The sequence below is a fragment of the Rhinatrema bivittatum genome, chromosome 5 (assembly GCF_901001135.1).
Source record: "Rhinatrema bivittatum chromosome 5, aRhiBiv1.1, whole genome shotgun sequence".
Lineage (NCBI taxonomy): Eukaryota > Metazoa > Chordata > Amphibia > Gymnophiona > Rhinatrematidae > Rhinatrema > Rhinatrema bivittatum.
Window position 1 is genome coordinate 285,903,815 of NC_042619.1, and position 13,552 is coordinate 285,917,366.

Below are 13,552 nucleotides of genomic sequence, written 5' to 3' on the forward strand. Positions count from 1 at the left end.
ATCTAGCTCTAAACTCGTCAAAAACAGAATTACTCGTCATTTCTAAGCAGCCTGAATGTTTCACTCTCCCCATGCGACAGAACACTCCCCAAAATACAACCACAGCCACCCCTCAGACCCAGGTTGTAAGAGATCTGGGCGTCTACATAGACCAACACCTAAGTTTCAAACCCCACATCAAAAACCTATTAAAGGGGGGTTTCTATAAACTTAACATCTTAAAAAAACTCAAACCCCTCCTCCACACCCACGATTTCCGCACAGTCGTACAGACCACAATGCTCACAAAACTAGACTATTGCAATTCCCTATTGCTAGGACTCCCCGCCACCACCATCAAACCCCTCCAAATTCTGCAAAACTCCATGGCTAGAATCATAACAGGCACACAAAAAAGGGAACACATCACCCCCATACTAAAAGACCTACATTGGTTACACATCTCCTTCCGCTCACAATACAAAACCCTCACCATCCTTCACAATTCCCTACACAAACATAATCACACCTGGCTCGACGAAATGCCTCGTTACCGGTCATCCGACCGACCCACAAGAACAACCCATGCAGGTACTCTACACACCCCATCCCTAAAGGCAGCACATTCTACTCACACCAGAGAGAGAGCCTTCTCCATCGCTGCCCCCACCCTCTGGAACTCCCTCCCCACTCTCCTACGCCAAGAGACATCCCTGCAAATTTTCAAGAAAGGAGTCAAAACATGGCTATTCCGACAGGCCTATCCCGACACAAACCAAACTTAATTTCTCCCCAGCCCCCCCTGTTCGAATTTCCCCCTCCCCATCCTAAGTTTCCCCCCGCCCCTCCCATGGATACCCTAGAAGAAACAACATTCCCCCTACGGCTTAATTTAATTTATTTTTTGATCATGATCGGTTAATGTGTACTTTTGTAAGAAATAGTATGTTGCTCCAAGATTACATTGTTATGGTTTTACTTTATTTTATTCTTTATACATCGTTTTGTTTTAATGTTTTATTGTATCGCCCATCTGAGTTCTTTGTAAACCGGCATGATGTGCTGCACGAATGTCGGTAAATAAAAGTTAATAAATAAATAAATAAATAAATACATCCCATTTGTTCTGAGTCCATCTGGCTACACGACAGGAAATGTTGAGATTACTTACCTGATAATCTCGTTTTCCTTAGTGTAGACAGATGGACTCAGCATCCCGCCCAGCTGCCTGTGTACATGGGTTTCACCGATTCAAGGTAAGCCATGTCATCTGTTTCCATAAAAGCGTACACTCTACCAGGTGTCAACGCCTTCCGGTTGGGAATGCTGGCGGTCTCCAGCTACTATCAATCGGTCAGGGGAATCCTGTTTCACTTTTCACTGAGCGTCAGTACACACATCCATAACAGCTTTTGCAAGGAAGATTACTAAGTTGCTGCACTTCCTGTGGGGGTATATATACACCCGTGCTGACGTCAGATCCGTCTCCAACTGCTAGCACGAGCATACTATACCCATTTGTTCTGAGTCCATCTGTCTACACTAAGGAAAACGAGATTATCAGGTAAGTAATCTCAACATTGCTTACCTTGTAATAGGTGTTATCCCAGGACAGCAGGATGTAGTCCTCACAAAACCCATCCTCCCCCCCGCAGAGTTGGGTATGTTACCTTTTATAATTTTATTTTTGCTAAAGCTTATTGCTACATACGAGACTGAGGAGAGACGCCTGTGGCAGAGAATATCATGGCATGCTGGGCATGCTCAGTGGCCTCACAGGGCCAGTCAAAAGTTTCTAGAAACTTTGACAGAGAGTTTTCCCGCACTAGGGCTCAGTCAGTGCCATCACCCATATGTGAGGACTACATCCTGCTGTCCTGGGATAACACCTATTACAAGGTAAGCAGTTTTGCTTTACATGTAGTGACACACGAGCTATGAATTGTGTTAAGAGCTTTGCAGCAAACTGTTGATAAACTTACCATTGTTTCTATGAATAATCAACATGGTTTTCTTTAGATTATATACTCACAGCACAAGGTGGCTTGTGCTGTGAGTATATAGCTTGTGCTGTGAGTATATGAATAGTTCAGAATGTTGTACAGTTGTCTTAAATCATTTTGATATTGTATGCAACGCTATGCAAAAGATACAAGATTTAGGCAGATTTCAAGTTAGTGATTTTGAAGGAGGGTTGTCTAGTTTGGGCAGTCACTTGCGAGGCCTGGTCGGCTTTGCTATTGGATTCCTTTTCCTATGCCTATTGTTATGTTTTTGTCTCCCATGCATTTGCTCATGCCTGCAACAACTTCGACCAAAGATTCCTTCCACTCCTAAGATTATGGTCTCTCAGAATAACTTTGTGTCTATTGTATATGCTGAGCCACGTGCTCCTGAAAGAGAATCCCTTATGTAAACCGATGGTAAAAATAGTATGCTTGGCAATGACGGGTAACATCTGGATATCCTATCATTAGGATGGGTTATACTGGACAACCTAAGACAGTCAGATACAGACCATCTAGAGTGAAGAATTATTAGGAATAATTCTTCAAGAGGGGAATGAGAATAGCCTGGATTAAATAATAAAATAAAAGACCCTTAGATACAAGCCACAAGAGTCACAATCTTGGGGATCAAATGATTCAGGGTCTGGCATAGACTTTACCCCTATATTTAGTCTCTCCACGGGGGTACACTGAACCCTTCCAGTGATATCAACCCAAGCAGAGTCAGGTTTGAGGATAGCGGGGGCAGTGGGTATCATGGGGATAGGGCGTTGGCACACAGAAGTTAAGTCAGGGTAAATAGAATTGTATCCAGATGCTGTTAAAGCAGGCTTACTGAGCTCATTAGATTTTGTCTGGGTCTGAACAGCAGGGTAGGCTGCAGCATAAGGGGGAGGGGAAGCAGCAGAAGCTGGAATCTCCTTGTTAGAGTGAGTGACTTTGCAGGAATATTAGGGGAAGCTCCCATATGGAATTTGGGGGAAGCTTACCCTTTCCAAAGGCCCAAGGGGGTCATAAGGATACTGTGTTCCAGAATTTATTATGCTAATGCACAAAGCCTATCTAATCATGCAGAGTGCTACATATCCTATGCTCGTGATGCATCAAGGGATGACCTTTCCTCCTAAGGGCAGCAAGCAAGAGGTCAAGGGAAAATCCAGAGCACCCTTTGAGGGGCATTTAAGCTCCCATGCCTGGAGGAGATTCACTCCAGGGTTCCCCAGATGATTCTTAGGAGGGGAAGTTTTCATCAGATGAAGATGATTCTACCATAGTATGTCTATTCTGGAAAGAGGAGCTGGCAGCCCTCATTTCAAGTGTAGTAGCCACCATATGAATGTTAATTACTGTCACGGAGGACCCGGCTGAAAGGGATCTTATTCACCAGGGAATTAGGAAGCCTTCGAAGGCATTCTCTTTGCCCTGTGCCCTTAGGTGTATGGTCCTTACTGAATGGGATACTCCACGAGGGACAGGGATGGAGAAGAGTATTAAGTAAAATCTACTCCTGATTCTGATGGAGAGGAATATCCTCCTCAGAATCCCCCAAGTCAATGCTTCGATCTCAGTAGTTACACACAAGATAGGCAAATAGTCAACCCTTAAATGGTCCTTTTCCACAAATGCAATGCTCCTGCAGGCCTCCATTTGCAGAGGCTATGTTGCCCGAGCTGCACTACATTGGATCTAACAGCTTCCAGACATTCCAGAATTGTCCTGTCTGGAATTAACCTTAGCATTCCTGACTAACAATATGTATGACCTGGTAAGAATATCCTCCAGGGCCTTTCCCTTGGGGATAATGGCCAGGAAGCTTTTATGTCTGCACAACCGGGGGCAGTATTCATGTCAAAGTGTCATCTGTATAAATTGCCTACCAAGAGCAGTTTCTTCTTTAGAGAAGACCTAGAAAAGCTAGTGAAAAATCTGGAGACTCAAAAACCCCAGAGGCTTCCTGAAGATTAAAAAACAAATAAACATGCAGGATCATGATAGAAACATAGAAACATAGAAATGACGGCAGAAGAAGACCAAATGGCCCATCTAGTCTGCCCAGCAAGCTTCACACATATTTTCTCTCATACTTATCTGTTTCTCTTAGCTCTTGGTTCTATTTCCCTTCCACCCCCACCTTTAATGTAGAGAGCAGTGATGGAGCTGCATCCAAGTGAAATATCTAGCTTGATTCGTTAGGGGTAGTAGGGGTAGTAGCCGCCGCAATAAGCAAGCTGCACCCATGCTTATTTGTTTTACCCAGACTATGTTATTAGCCATTATTGGTTGTTTTTCTTCTCCCCTGCCGTTGAAGCAGGGAGCTATGCTGGATATGCGTGACGTATAAGTCTTCTCCCATGCCGTTGAAGCAGAGAGCCATGCTGGATGTGCATCGAAAGTGAAGTATCAGGCACATTTGGTTTGGGGTAGTAACCGCCGTAACAAGCCAGCTACTCCCCGCTTTGTGAGTGCGAACCCTCTTTTCTTCTCCCCTGCTGTTGAAGCAGAGAGCTCTGCTGGATGTGTGAAGTATCAGTTTTTCTTCTCCCCTGCCGTTGAATCAGAGAACTTTGCTGTATATGCATTGAAAGTGAAGTATCAGGCTTATTTGATTTGGGGTAGTAACCGCCGTAACAAGCCAGCTACTCCCCTCTTTGTGAGTGTGAATCCTTTTTTCCACATTTCCTCTTGCTGTTGAAGCTTAGAGCGATGTTGGAGTCACAGTAAGCCTGTGTATGTTTATTTAATAAGGGTATTGACTCCAGGCAGTAGCCATCATTCTGGCGAGTCACCCACTCTTCATTGGCAGCCTCTTGACTTTATGGATCCACAGTGTTTATCCCACGCCCCTTTGAAGTCCTTCACAGTTCTGGTCTTCACCACATCCTCCGGAAGGGCATTCCAGGCATCCACCACTCTCTCCGTGAAGAAATACTTCCTGACATTGGTTCTGAATCTTCCTCCCTGGAGCTTCAAATCGTGACCCCTGGTTCTGCTGATTTTTTTCCTACGGAAAAGGTTTGTCGTTGTCTTTGGATCATTAACACCTTTCAAGTATCTGAAAGTCTGTATCATATCACCTCTGCTCCTCCTTTCCTCCAGGGTGTACATATTTAGATTCTTCAATCTCTCCTCGTACGTCATTCGATGAAGATCCTCCACCTTCCTGGTCGCCCTTCTCTGTACCGCCTCCATCTTGTCTTTGTCTTTTTGAAGGTACGGTCTCCAGAACTGAACACAGTACTCCAGGTGAGGCCTCACCAAGGACCTGTACAAGGGAATAATCACTTCCCTTTTCTTACTCGATATTCCTCTCTCTATGCAGCCCAGCAATTCTTCTGGCTTTAGCTATTGCCTTGTCGCATTGTTTCGCCGACTTCAGATCATTAGACACCATCACCCCAAGGTCCCTCTCCTGCTCCGTGCACATCAGCCTTTCCCCCCCCATCGAATACAGTTCATTTGGATTTCCACTCCCCATATGCATGACTTTGCACTTCTTGGCATTGAATCTCAGCTGCCATATCTTCGACCACTCTTCCAGTTTCCTTAGATCCCATCTCATTCTCTCCACTCCTTCCGGCGTGTCCACTCTGTTGCAGATCTTAGTGTCATCCGCAACAAGACAAACCTTACCTTCTATCCCGTCTGCAATGTCGCTCACAAAGATATTGAGCAGGACCGGTCCCAACACCGATCCTTGCGGTACACCACTTAAAACCGCTCTCTCTTCAGAGAAGGTTCCATTTACCATCACACATTGTCTTCTGTCCGTCAACCAATTTGCAATCCAGGTCACCACCTCGGCACTCACTCCAAGCTTCTCGTTTTATTCACCAGTCTCCTGTGCGGAACCGTATCAAAAGCTTTGCTGAAATCCAAGTATATGATATCGAGTGCTCTTCCTCTATCCAATTCCTTGGTTACCCAGTCAAAAAAGTCAATCAGATTTGTCTGACAGGATCTTCCTCTGGTGAATCCATGCTGCCTCTGGTCCATCAATTCTCCGGACTGTAGATAGTTCACTATTCTCTCTTTCAACAGTGACATCCATTACTTTTCCCACCACTGAAGTGAGGCTAACTGGTCTGTAGTTACCAGCCTCCTCTCTGTTCCCACTCTTGTGAAGAGGGACCACCACCGCTCTTCTCCAATCACTCGGCACCACTCCTGTTTCTAGGGATCTATTGAACAGGTCGCACAGCGGTCCCGCCAGCACATCTCTGAGCTCCCTCAGTATCCTTGGATGAATCCCATCAGGCCCCATGGCTTTGTCCACTTTCAGATTCTTTAGCTCTTCCCATACATTATCTACTGTAAATGGATTTTCCTCTGTTCCGCTTCCCTCCAGTTTCTTGTTGTGTAGAGATGGTCCTTCTCCAGGGTCTTCTTTAGTGAACACAGAGCTGAAGTATTCGTTTAATATTTCTGCCATTTCTTCGTCTCCCTCCACACATTGATCATTTCCACCTTTCAATTTCACTATACCACTTTGGACTTTTCTCTTTTCGCTGATGTATCTGAAAAATGTTTTGTCACCATATTTTATCTCCTTGGCAATCCTCTCTTCTGCTTGACTTTTTGCCAACTTGATTAATTTCTTAGTCTCCCTCAGTTGAATCAGATATTCTTCTTTGTGCTCCTCCCTTTGGGATCTTTTGTATTCTTGTATGCAGTTCTTTTAGCTTAATTTTGTCAGCCACCTCCTTGAGAACCAGATAGGTTTCATTTTTCTTTTGCTTTTCTTTACATTTCTAACATATAGAGCAGTTGCCTTGGCGATTGCTCCTTTTAGATTGGTCCACTGTTGATCCACATCTCTCTCATTTTCCCATCCATTTAGTTCTTCCTCTAGGTACTTCCCCATTTCCTCAAAGTCTGTGTTTTTGAACTGTAAACTCGGGTCTTTGTGGTTCTTTTCCCTATTCTTTTAGTGATATTAAACCATACCGTTTGATGATCACTGGTGCTGAGGTGGGCGCCCACCTTGACATCAGAGACGATTTCTTCATTATTGAGCACTAAGTCGAGAATAGTTCCTTCTCTCGTGGGTTCCAATACCATTTGTTTGAACAAAGATACTTGCATGGCATCCAGTATTGCTCTACTGTTTTTAGATTCTGCAGATGGGATTTTCCAGTCTACATCTGGCATATTAAAGTCACCAATGATCACCACTTCCCCTTTCTTACCTATCTTATGGATGTCTTCAACCAGATCTCTGTCCAGCTCTTCCTTTTGGTTTGGAGGCCTGTAAACCACTCCAATATAAATGGATGCTCCATCATCTGTTTTTAGGTCGACCCATAGTGCTTCTTCCTTGCCCCAACTACCTTGCAGCTCAGATGCTTGGATATTATTTCTGACATAAAGAGCCACACCTCCCCCTTTTCTATCCACTCTGTCCTTCCTTAACAAGTTATAGCCTGGTATTGCCGTATCCCAATCATGAGATTCTGTGAACCATGTCTCTGTGATAGCAACGATGTCCAATTCTGCCTCTGTCATTAGGGCCTGCAGATCTGGGATTTTATTTCCCAAACTATGAGCATTTGTAGTCATAGCTTTCCAGGTACTCTCTTTACGGTTATTGCTTTTCCTGTACTCCTTATGAGACTTTAGTTGAGATTTGTTATTCACTTTACTCGTTCCTTTTGCAGTTGTGCCATTGATGACAGAGTTATCCATCTCAATGTTTTTCTCTAGAATTTCTTCAGTTAATATAGGGAGGGCTTTATGTTCTTGTTGCATATGATACTGTGTGTGTCTCCTTGTTACAGGTCTAATTCTACCAGAGCCCACTGTGATCCTGTTTTTTAATGATTTACTTGATGAACTGATTGAGTGGGAGGGTGTACTTGTTGGCTTCCCATCTGTCAAGAATTGGTGACTGTGGGACACATGTGTTATCCTACCTGAGTCTACTGTATTTCTTTTTCTTGACTCCTGGTTATTCTTTGGTGTTGGGGAATTATTTTCTGAGTAATGCAATATGGGTGTAATCCTTTTAATTGAAGCTAATTGAGCTTTAACCTCAGTCAGCTCCGTTTTCAAAGAAGAGAGCTGTGCACAGATCGGGCAAGCTCCAAGTCTCCAGATGCTTTCCCTCAGAATAAAGGCACTACAACAGTTGCATTGGATAGTTCTCATATTGGTTAAGTTTGGGATTGGTATGTCCTTAGCTGTTAACTTACTAATTGATCTTGTTGCTAATGCTAATTTAGACAGTCTATATTAGTAATCTAATCCCAGGGGTGGGTGGGTAGAGGGGTAGGATGGGAGGGAAACAAACAGTTGAACCTGGGACAAGCAGGACACTTTCTGGAACTTTATTAGTCCTTTAGCTATTAAAGGACCCCCTCAGCACTTCTGTGCCAATATTAACCAGATTATTAAAGAACAGCTATACAATAATAGAAAAGCAGGTATACTGGATCTTAAAAATAACAGTTTGCAAGCAACAATTACAATTATTGTATAATAACAGACCTAGAGAAAGGTATAAAACACAGAAGTTCTACTGCTCAGAGAGCCCAGATTTTAGTGCAGCACAAATCTCAATGCTTCCTAAACTGGCACAGGTATAAGCCTGCAAGGTGGGCCCTACTAGATGCATGAAGCAGGGTATAATACTTTCGTGGAGCAAGGAGAAGGAAGGCAACAGGTGGCAGCAATTAAAACAGTGATTCTCTGAGTTCGTCAGGAGGTAGTCCCAGTAGGGTGCCTGCTGAGGTACTACTCAAAATGGATCTGAATCACATTAAACTAATGGGTCTTGGACATCTTGTGAAAAGATTGTCTTCCAGTGCAAGAAACAAATCCGAGAAATCTTTTTGATTTCCCCTTGTGCCTTCCCTCTGAAATGAAAGGTGTCAAGATGACACTAACAAAATTATAGAGCCTACATGCAATTGTCCCAGTTCCCCCATAAGTGAAGGGTCATGGCCCTTACTCAATATATTTTGTGGTTAAAAAATAAAAACGGATGGATCTTTGTGCCCAGTGCTGGGCCTAAAAGGGATCAACAGATACCTAAGGTCCCCACTTCTGGATGGAAAGCTGCAGATGGTGATAACTTTGTTAACACCTGGAGAATACCTAGCATCCCTGTACCTAGTGGAAGCTTTCTTCCATATTCCCATGTGGGTGTCCTATCAGAATGCATATTAGGTGAGCATTTTCAGTTTCAGGTGCTGTCTTTTGACCTAGCGACATCCCTTAGAATATTCACCACGGTCATGGTAGTGGTAGCATAGTCTTGTGTATTCAAGGCATTATGGTACATCCATAACTACTCAGGAGAACTGTCAGGACTCTGAAATAGTACTCTACTTCCTTCAGCAGTTCGTCTGAGCAGTCAATTTTGCAAAGGACATTTTAGAATTGTTACAGTGGAATTCCTAGAAACCTGCTTTAACACAAAAGGGAGGGTGATTTTGACATTGGCCCGAATGTTCAAATTAATGGCCCAGGTCCAAATTAATAGATCAAGTTTCAGACTCAGGAGGCGCTCAGAGTATGGGGCTACCTCCACCTTCTAGGCCTTATGACAGTGCTGGAGCACTGGCCCACATGCAGCTCCTCCAATAGGCTCTGCTGCCACATTGGTCTCCTGCCTCTCAAGACTATCAGCATCAACTTTGGGTCCCCTCAAGGGTAAGGAGCAGCCTGAATTGGTGCACTCAATCCTCCAGAAAAGGATGACGTTATAGTCCTCCACCTGGGTAGTGTTCACAACAGATGCTAGTCTAAAAGGGGTGGGGTGCACATTGCCAGGGCCAATTAACCCAAGGGTACTGGTCAGGAGAGGATATATTTTATTCAAAACAGTTCAGAAGTGAGAGTCATGAGGTTAGCTCTGCAGCACTTCCTCCTGCTAGTAAAAGGGAAAGCAGTCAGGGTTTTCTCAGACAATGCCACAACAGGCAAGGGGACATTAACAGCCCCTCACTATGGCAGGAAGCAGCCTGGCTGCTCAAATGGGTAGAAAAACATATTCTCTGCCTCTCAGCAGTCTCTGAAGAATCTGCAAGCTGATTATCTCAGCAGGAACAGGCTGAACCCAGGAGAATGGGCACTGGGTCCAAAAGCTTTTCAGATGATAGTGAGTTGATGGGGTCCCCCATGTGTAGCATACACAAATGTCAAAGCCAACATATTTTTTAGTCGCAAAGCAGAGCCAGGGAAAAGAGGCATAGATGACTCTTGTGCCCATGGCCAAGGCTCAGCCCATTGTATTTATTTCCATCATGACTAGTTATATGTCAGACAAGAAAAGAGGAGGAGAATCATGTGTTTCTGGTCATCCTAGTGGCCCAGATTGGCCAAGTAGACCCTGACATGTGGATCTTGTAAACAAGTCTTGTAAACAAGACTGTGTCTTTGTTATTTTTCACACAAGTTATACAGACCCAATTTCTCTATACTTGCTTCACCCATACTATGTTTTTCCAGATTATGTTCTGCCAGATTATTTCTACCCTGTTCACTGTTTTTATCCAGGTTATTTCTACCCTGTTCATTGTAAAACAAGACTGTGTCTCTGTTATTTTTGCTGGTTGTAATGTAAACCGAAGTGATAAACTTGTTAATTGAACCTCGGTATATAAAAATTTATAAATAAATAAATAAATCTGATGAGAATCCTGAACAGAGCCCTGTTGGCTCTGCCAAAGAAGCGGCACAGGTATAAGCCTGCAAGGTGGGCCCAAGATGCGATGTCGATGGAAGATCTGTCTCCATTTTTTGGGAACTTACCAGGTTCTTATGACCTGGATTGGCCACTGTTGGAGACAGGATGCTGGGCTTGATGGGCCCTTGGTTTGACCCAGTATGGCATGTTCTTATGTTCATTCTGTCTCATGGCTTGGCCCTTGAAAAGGCATGCCTGTGAAAGAAAGATTATTTGCCTCAATAATTTCAGCTATTTTAAAGGCATGGAGGTTTTCCATTTTCTTAGCCCTTGTCAGTATTTTGAGAATATTTGAGGATTACTACTCCAGGCAGGACACTTCTCCCTGGAAAGTAGACATCCCACAGATTCTAGTTTTCTTACAAGCAGGTCTGGACAAGGGTCTGGTACTTGGTTCTTTGAAGGTCTAGCTAGCAGTCATCACTTGTTATAGCATTTGCATTAAAAGCACTCCAGTAGCTGTGCATCTACACATAGAGCGGTTCCTGAGAGAGGTAAAGCACATAAGGCCACCATTTCACCCAGTTCTGCACTAGTAGGATCCTATTTTGAGGCTAAGAGTCTTGGTCAGACTGACCTTTCAGCCAATAAAGCAAGCATCCATTAAGGACTTATATCTAAAAAATTCTTTCCTTTTAGCAATATGCTTGGCTAGATTCATCTCAGAGCTACAGGTCCTGTCCTTCAGAGATTCTTATCTAGTACTTTCGCAAGATTTGGTTTCTTTTCTCCCACTTACGTTTTTCCTACCCAAGGTAATATCTACATTTCATATAAACCAATCGATATCCCTTCGAGCCTTCGGTAGTAGTGAAAAAAGAAGAGCTTACATCTTTAGATGCACATCAGATTCTTTTGAGATATCTCAAGGTAACAAGGGTTTTTTGGAAAACAGCCAACTGTTTGTGTTGCTTGGTGTCACCTGGAAAGGGGAGTTGGTGTCTAAGACTACCATAACTAGATGAATCAAGTAAGCAATTATGTTGGCTTACCGACTGTCAGGTAAGCTGCTCTATGTAGCATTCTGACCTCACTCTTCAAAGGCACCAACCTGGTCAGAGGTGACTTTAGCCTCTGTGAAGGAAACTTACAAAGCAGCTATCTGCTCTTCATTGCACGATTTTGTAAAACATTACATAAAGGCCAAGCAGGTGCTGCTTTGGAGCAGGGATCATTAAGACAGCCCTGTCTGCTTCCTGTCCCAGGAAGGAGTAATTCCCATATGTAATGACTAGTCTAGCAGGAAGAAAAGGAGAGTTAAATTATATCTTACTTGACAATTTTCTTTTCTTGAGTCCTGCTTGACTAGTCCAGAACCCACCCAGGAGCACAGGATTAAGTACTGTGTGATCATCTAATGCATGTTTAAAATCATGAGAGGTCTAGAACGGTTAATGTGAATCAGTTATTTACTCTTTCGGATAATAGAAAGACTAGGGGGCACGCCATGAAATTAGGATGTGGCACATTTAAAACTAATTGGAGAAAGTTCTTTTTCACTCAACGCACAATTAGACTCTGGAATTTGTTGCCAGAGGATAAGGTTAGTGCAGTTAGTGTAGCTGTGTTTAAAAAATGTTTGGATACGTTCTTGGAGGAGAAGTCCATTACCTGCTATTAATTAAGTTGACTTAGAAAATAGCCACTGCTATTACTAGCAACAGTACCATAGAATAGACTTAGTTTTGGGGTACTTGCCAGGTTCTTATGGCCTGGATTGATGGACCCTTGGTCTGACCCAGTATAGCATGTTCTTATGTTTTTACTCATATTTCTGAGAGTGCTTGTTTTCTCTTTTAGTGATAGTACCTTAGTACTTTTCTAACTTGGATCAGTCATGTGGACCCTATGACATACTACAAAAAGAAGGAGGGGTTGTGGGTAGTCATAGTGCTCTGGCAGTAGGCTGCTGAATTGGATTAGGACTACACCCCCCATATAGCCCAGAGTAAGTTCACAAAAGAGGTGTGTCCTCTGTCTCTATCAGCTGTGGAGGAGGGAAATGCTATCCATAATGACTGGTGTAAAAGGAGTCAAGGAAAGAAAATTATTAGGTAAGATATATTGTAACCTTATGGCGAATAGGGTCATTTTTCAGTAGCCTTTTCCAAGGGAAATCTTTGATGGGTTCTTTTAATACCCGTGTAATTTGCTGTGAAACTTTGCATAAGTGGGTGTAAAAGTGCCCATATGCTTTGCACCTATTTATTAAGTGAAGCAACTGGGCAGAACTACCCAGGTACATTTTAAAATGCAGTTTTATGAGCATAGTTCACACCCCGACTTAAACATACTTCTAGGAAGTCCTCTTGTTAATCCAGCTAAAATTACTCATGTTGTGAAAATATGTGCATATTTTTAGCCACCTCATTGGGTGCAAGTTTGACCCTGAAGGATCTACTAAAACTCTAGATTTCTTCTCCATTGTTAAAATTTGTGTTGTCTGAATTCTGCAGGGATATATGTCTTTCACCATGAAGTTGGAAGGGAATGAACATATTGTGCATTTGAAAAAGAATAGGTAAGTGACATATCTCAAATTAAAACAACTAATGATGGAAAGAAAAATCAAAATTTACCATTTAGAATTGCACAATGAAGGTTTGCATGGTAGATTATCAACAATTAAAGATGATTTTCTAAATCAAACAATTGTTGTTTTCTAGCCGAAACAACAGAAATTAATTGTCTGACCATAAACTTCTCACTATTCCATGATAGGACTTGTGTTCCAGTATTTCTTTCATTATGTGCACATGGGAAAAACTAAAAATTAGGCCCATCATGGAGAAACTGGTTCAGATTTGTCCTGTTCTTTTTTTAATCACTTATTCTGGAAATCATTTATGAGACTTTAAAAATATGAATCAAGGACTCC

General features: G+C 42.9%; 1 protein-coding gene across 2 annotated transcripts in view; it reads left to right on the forward strand.

The window, feature by feature from the left end:
- The window catches only part of LOC115092775 (disintegrin and metalloproteinase domain-containing protein 9-like), a 1,307,906-nt gene that overhangs the window by 147,476 nt on the left and 1,146,878 nt on the right, over window positions 1-13,552 (forward strand). For both annotated transcript variants that reach the window (XM_029604079.1, XM_029604080.1), the window contains exon 4: window positions 13,131-13,195. In XM_029604079.1, coding sequence (XP_029459939.1) covers window positions 13,131-13,195 — 65 coding nt within the window. The remainder of the gene's footprint in view (window positions 1-13,130; window positions 13,196-13,552) is intronic.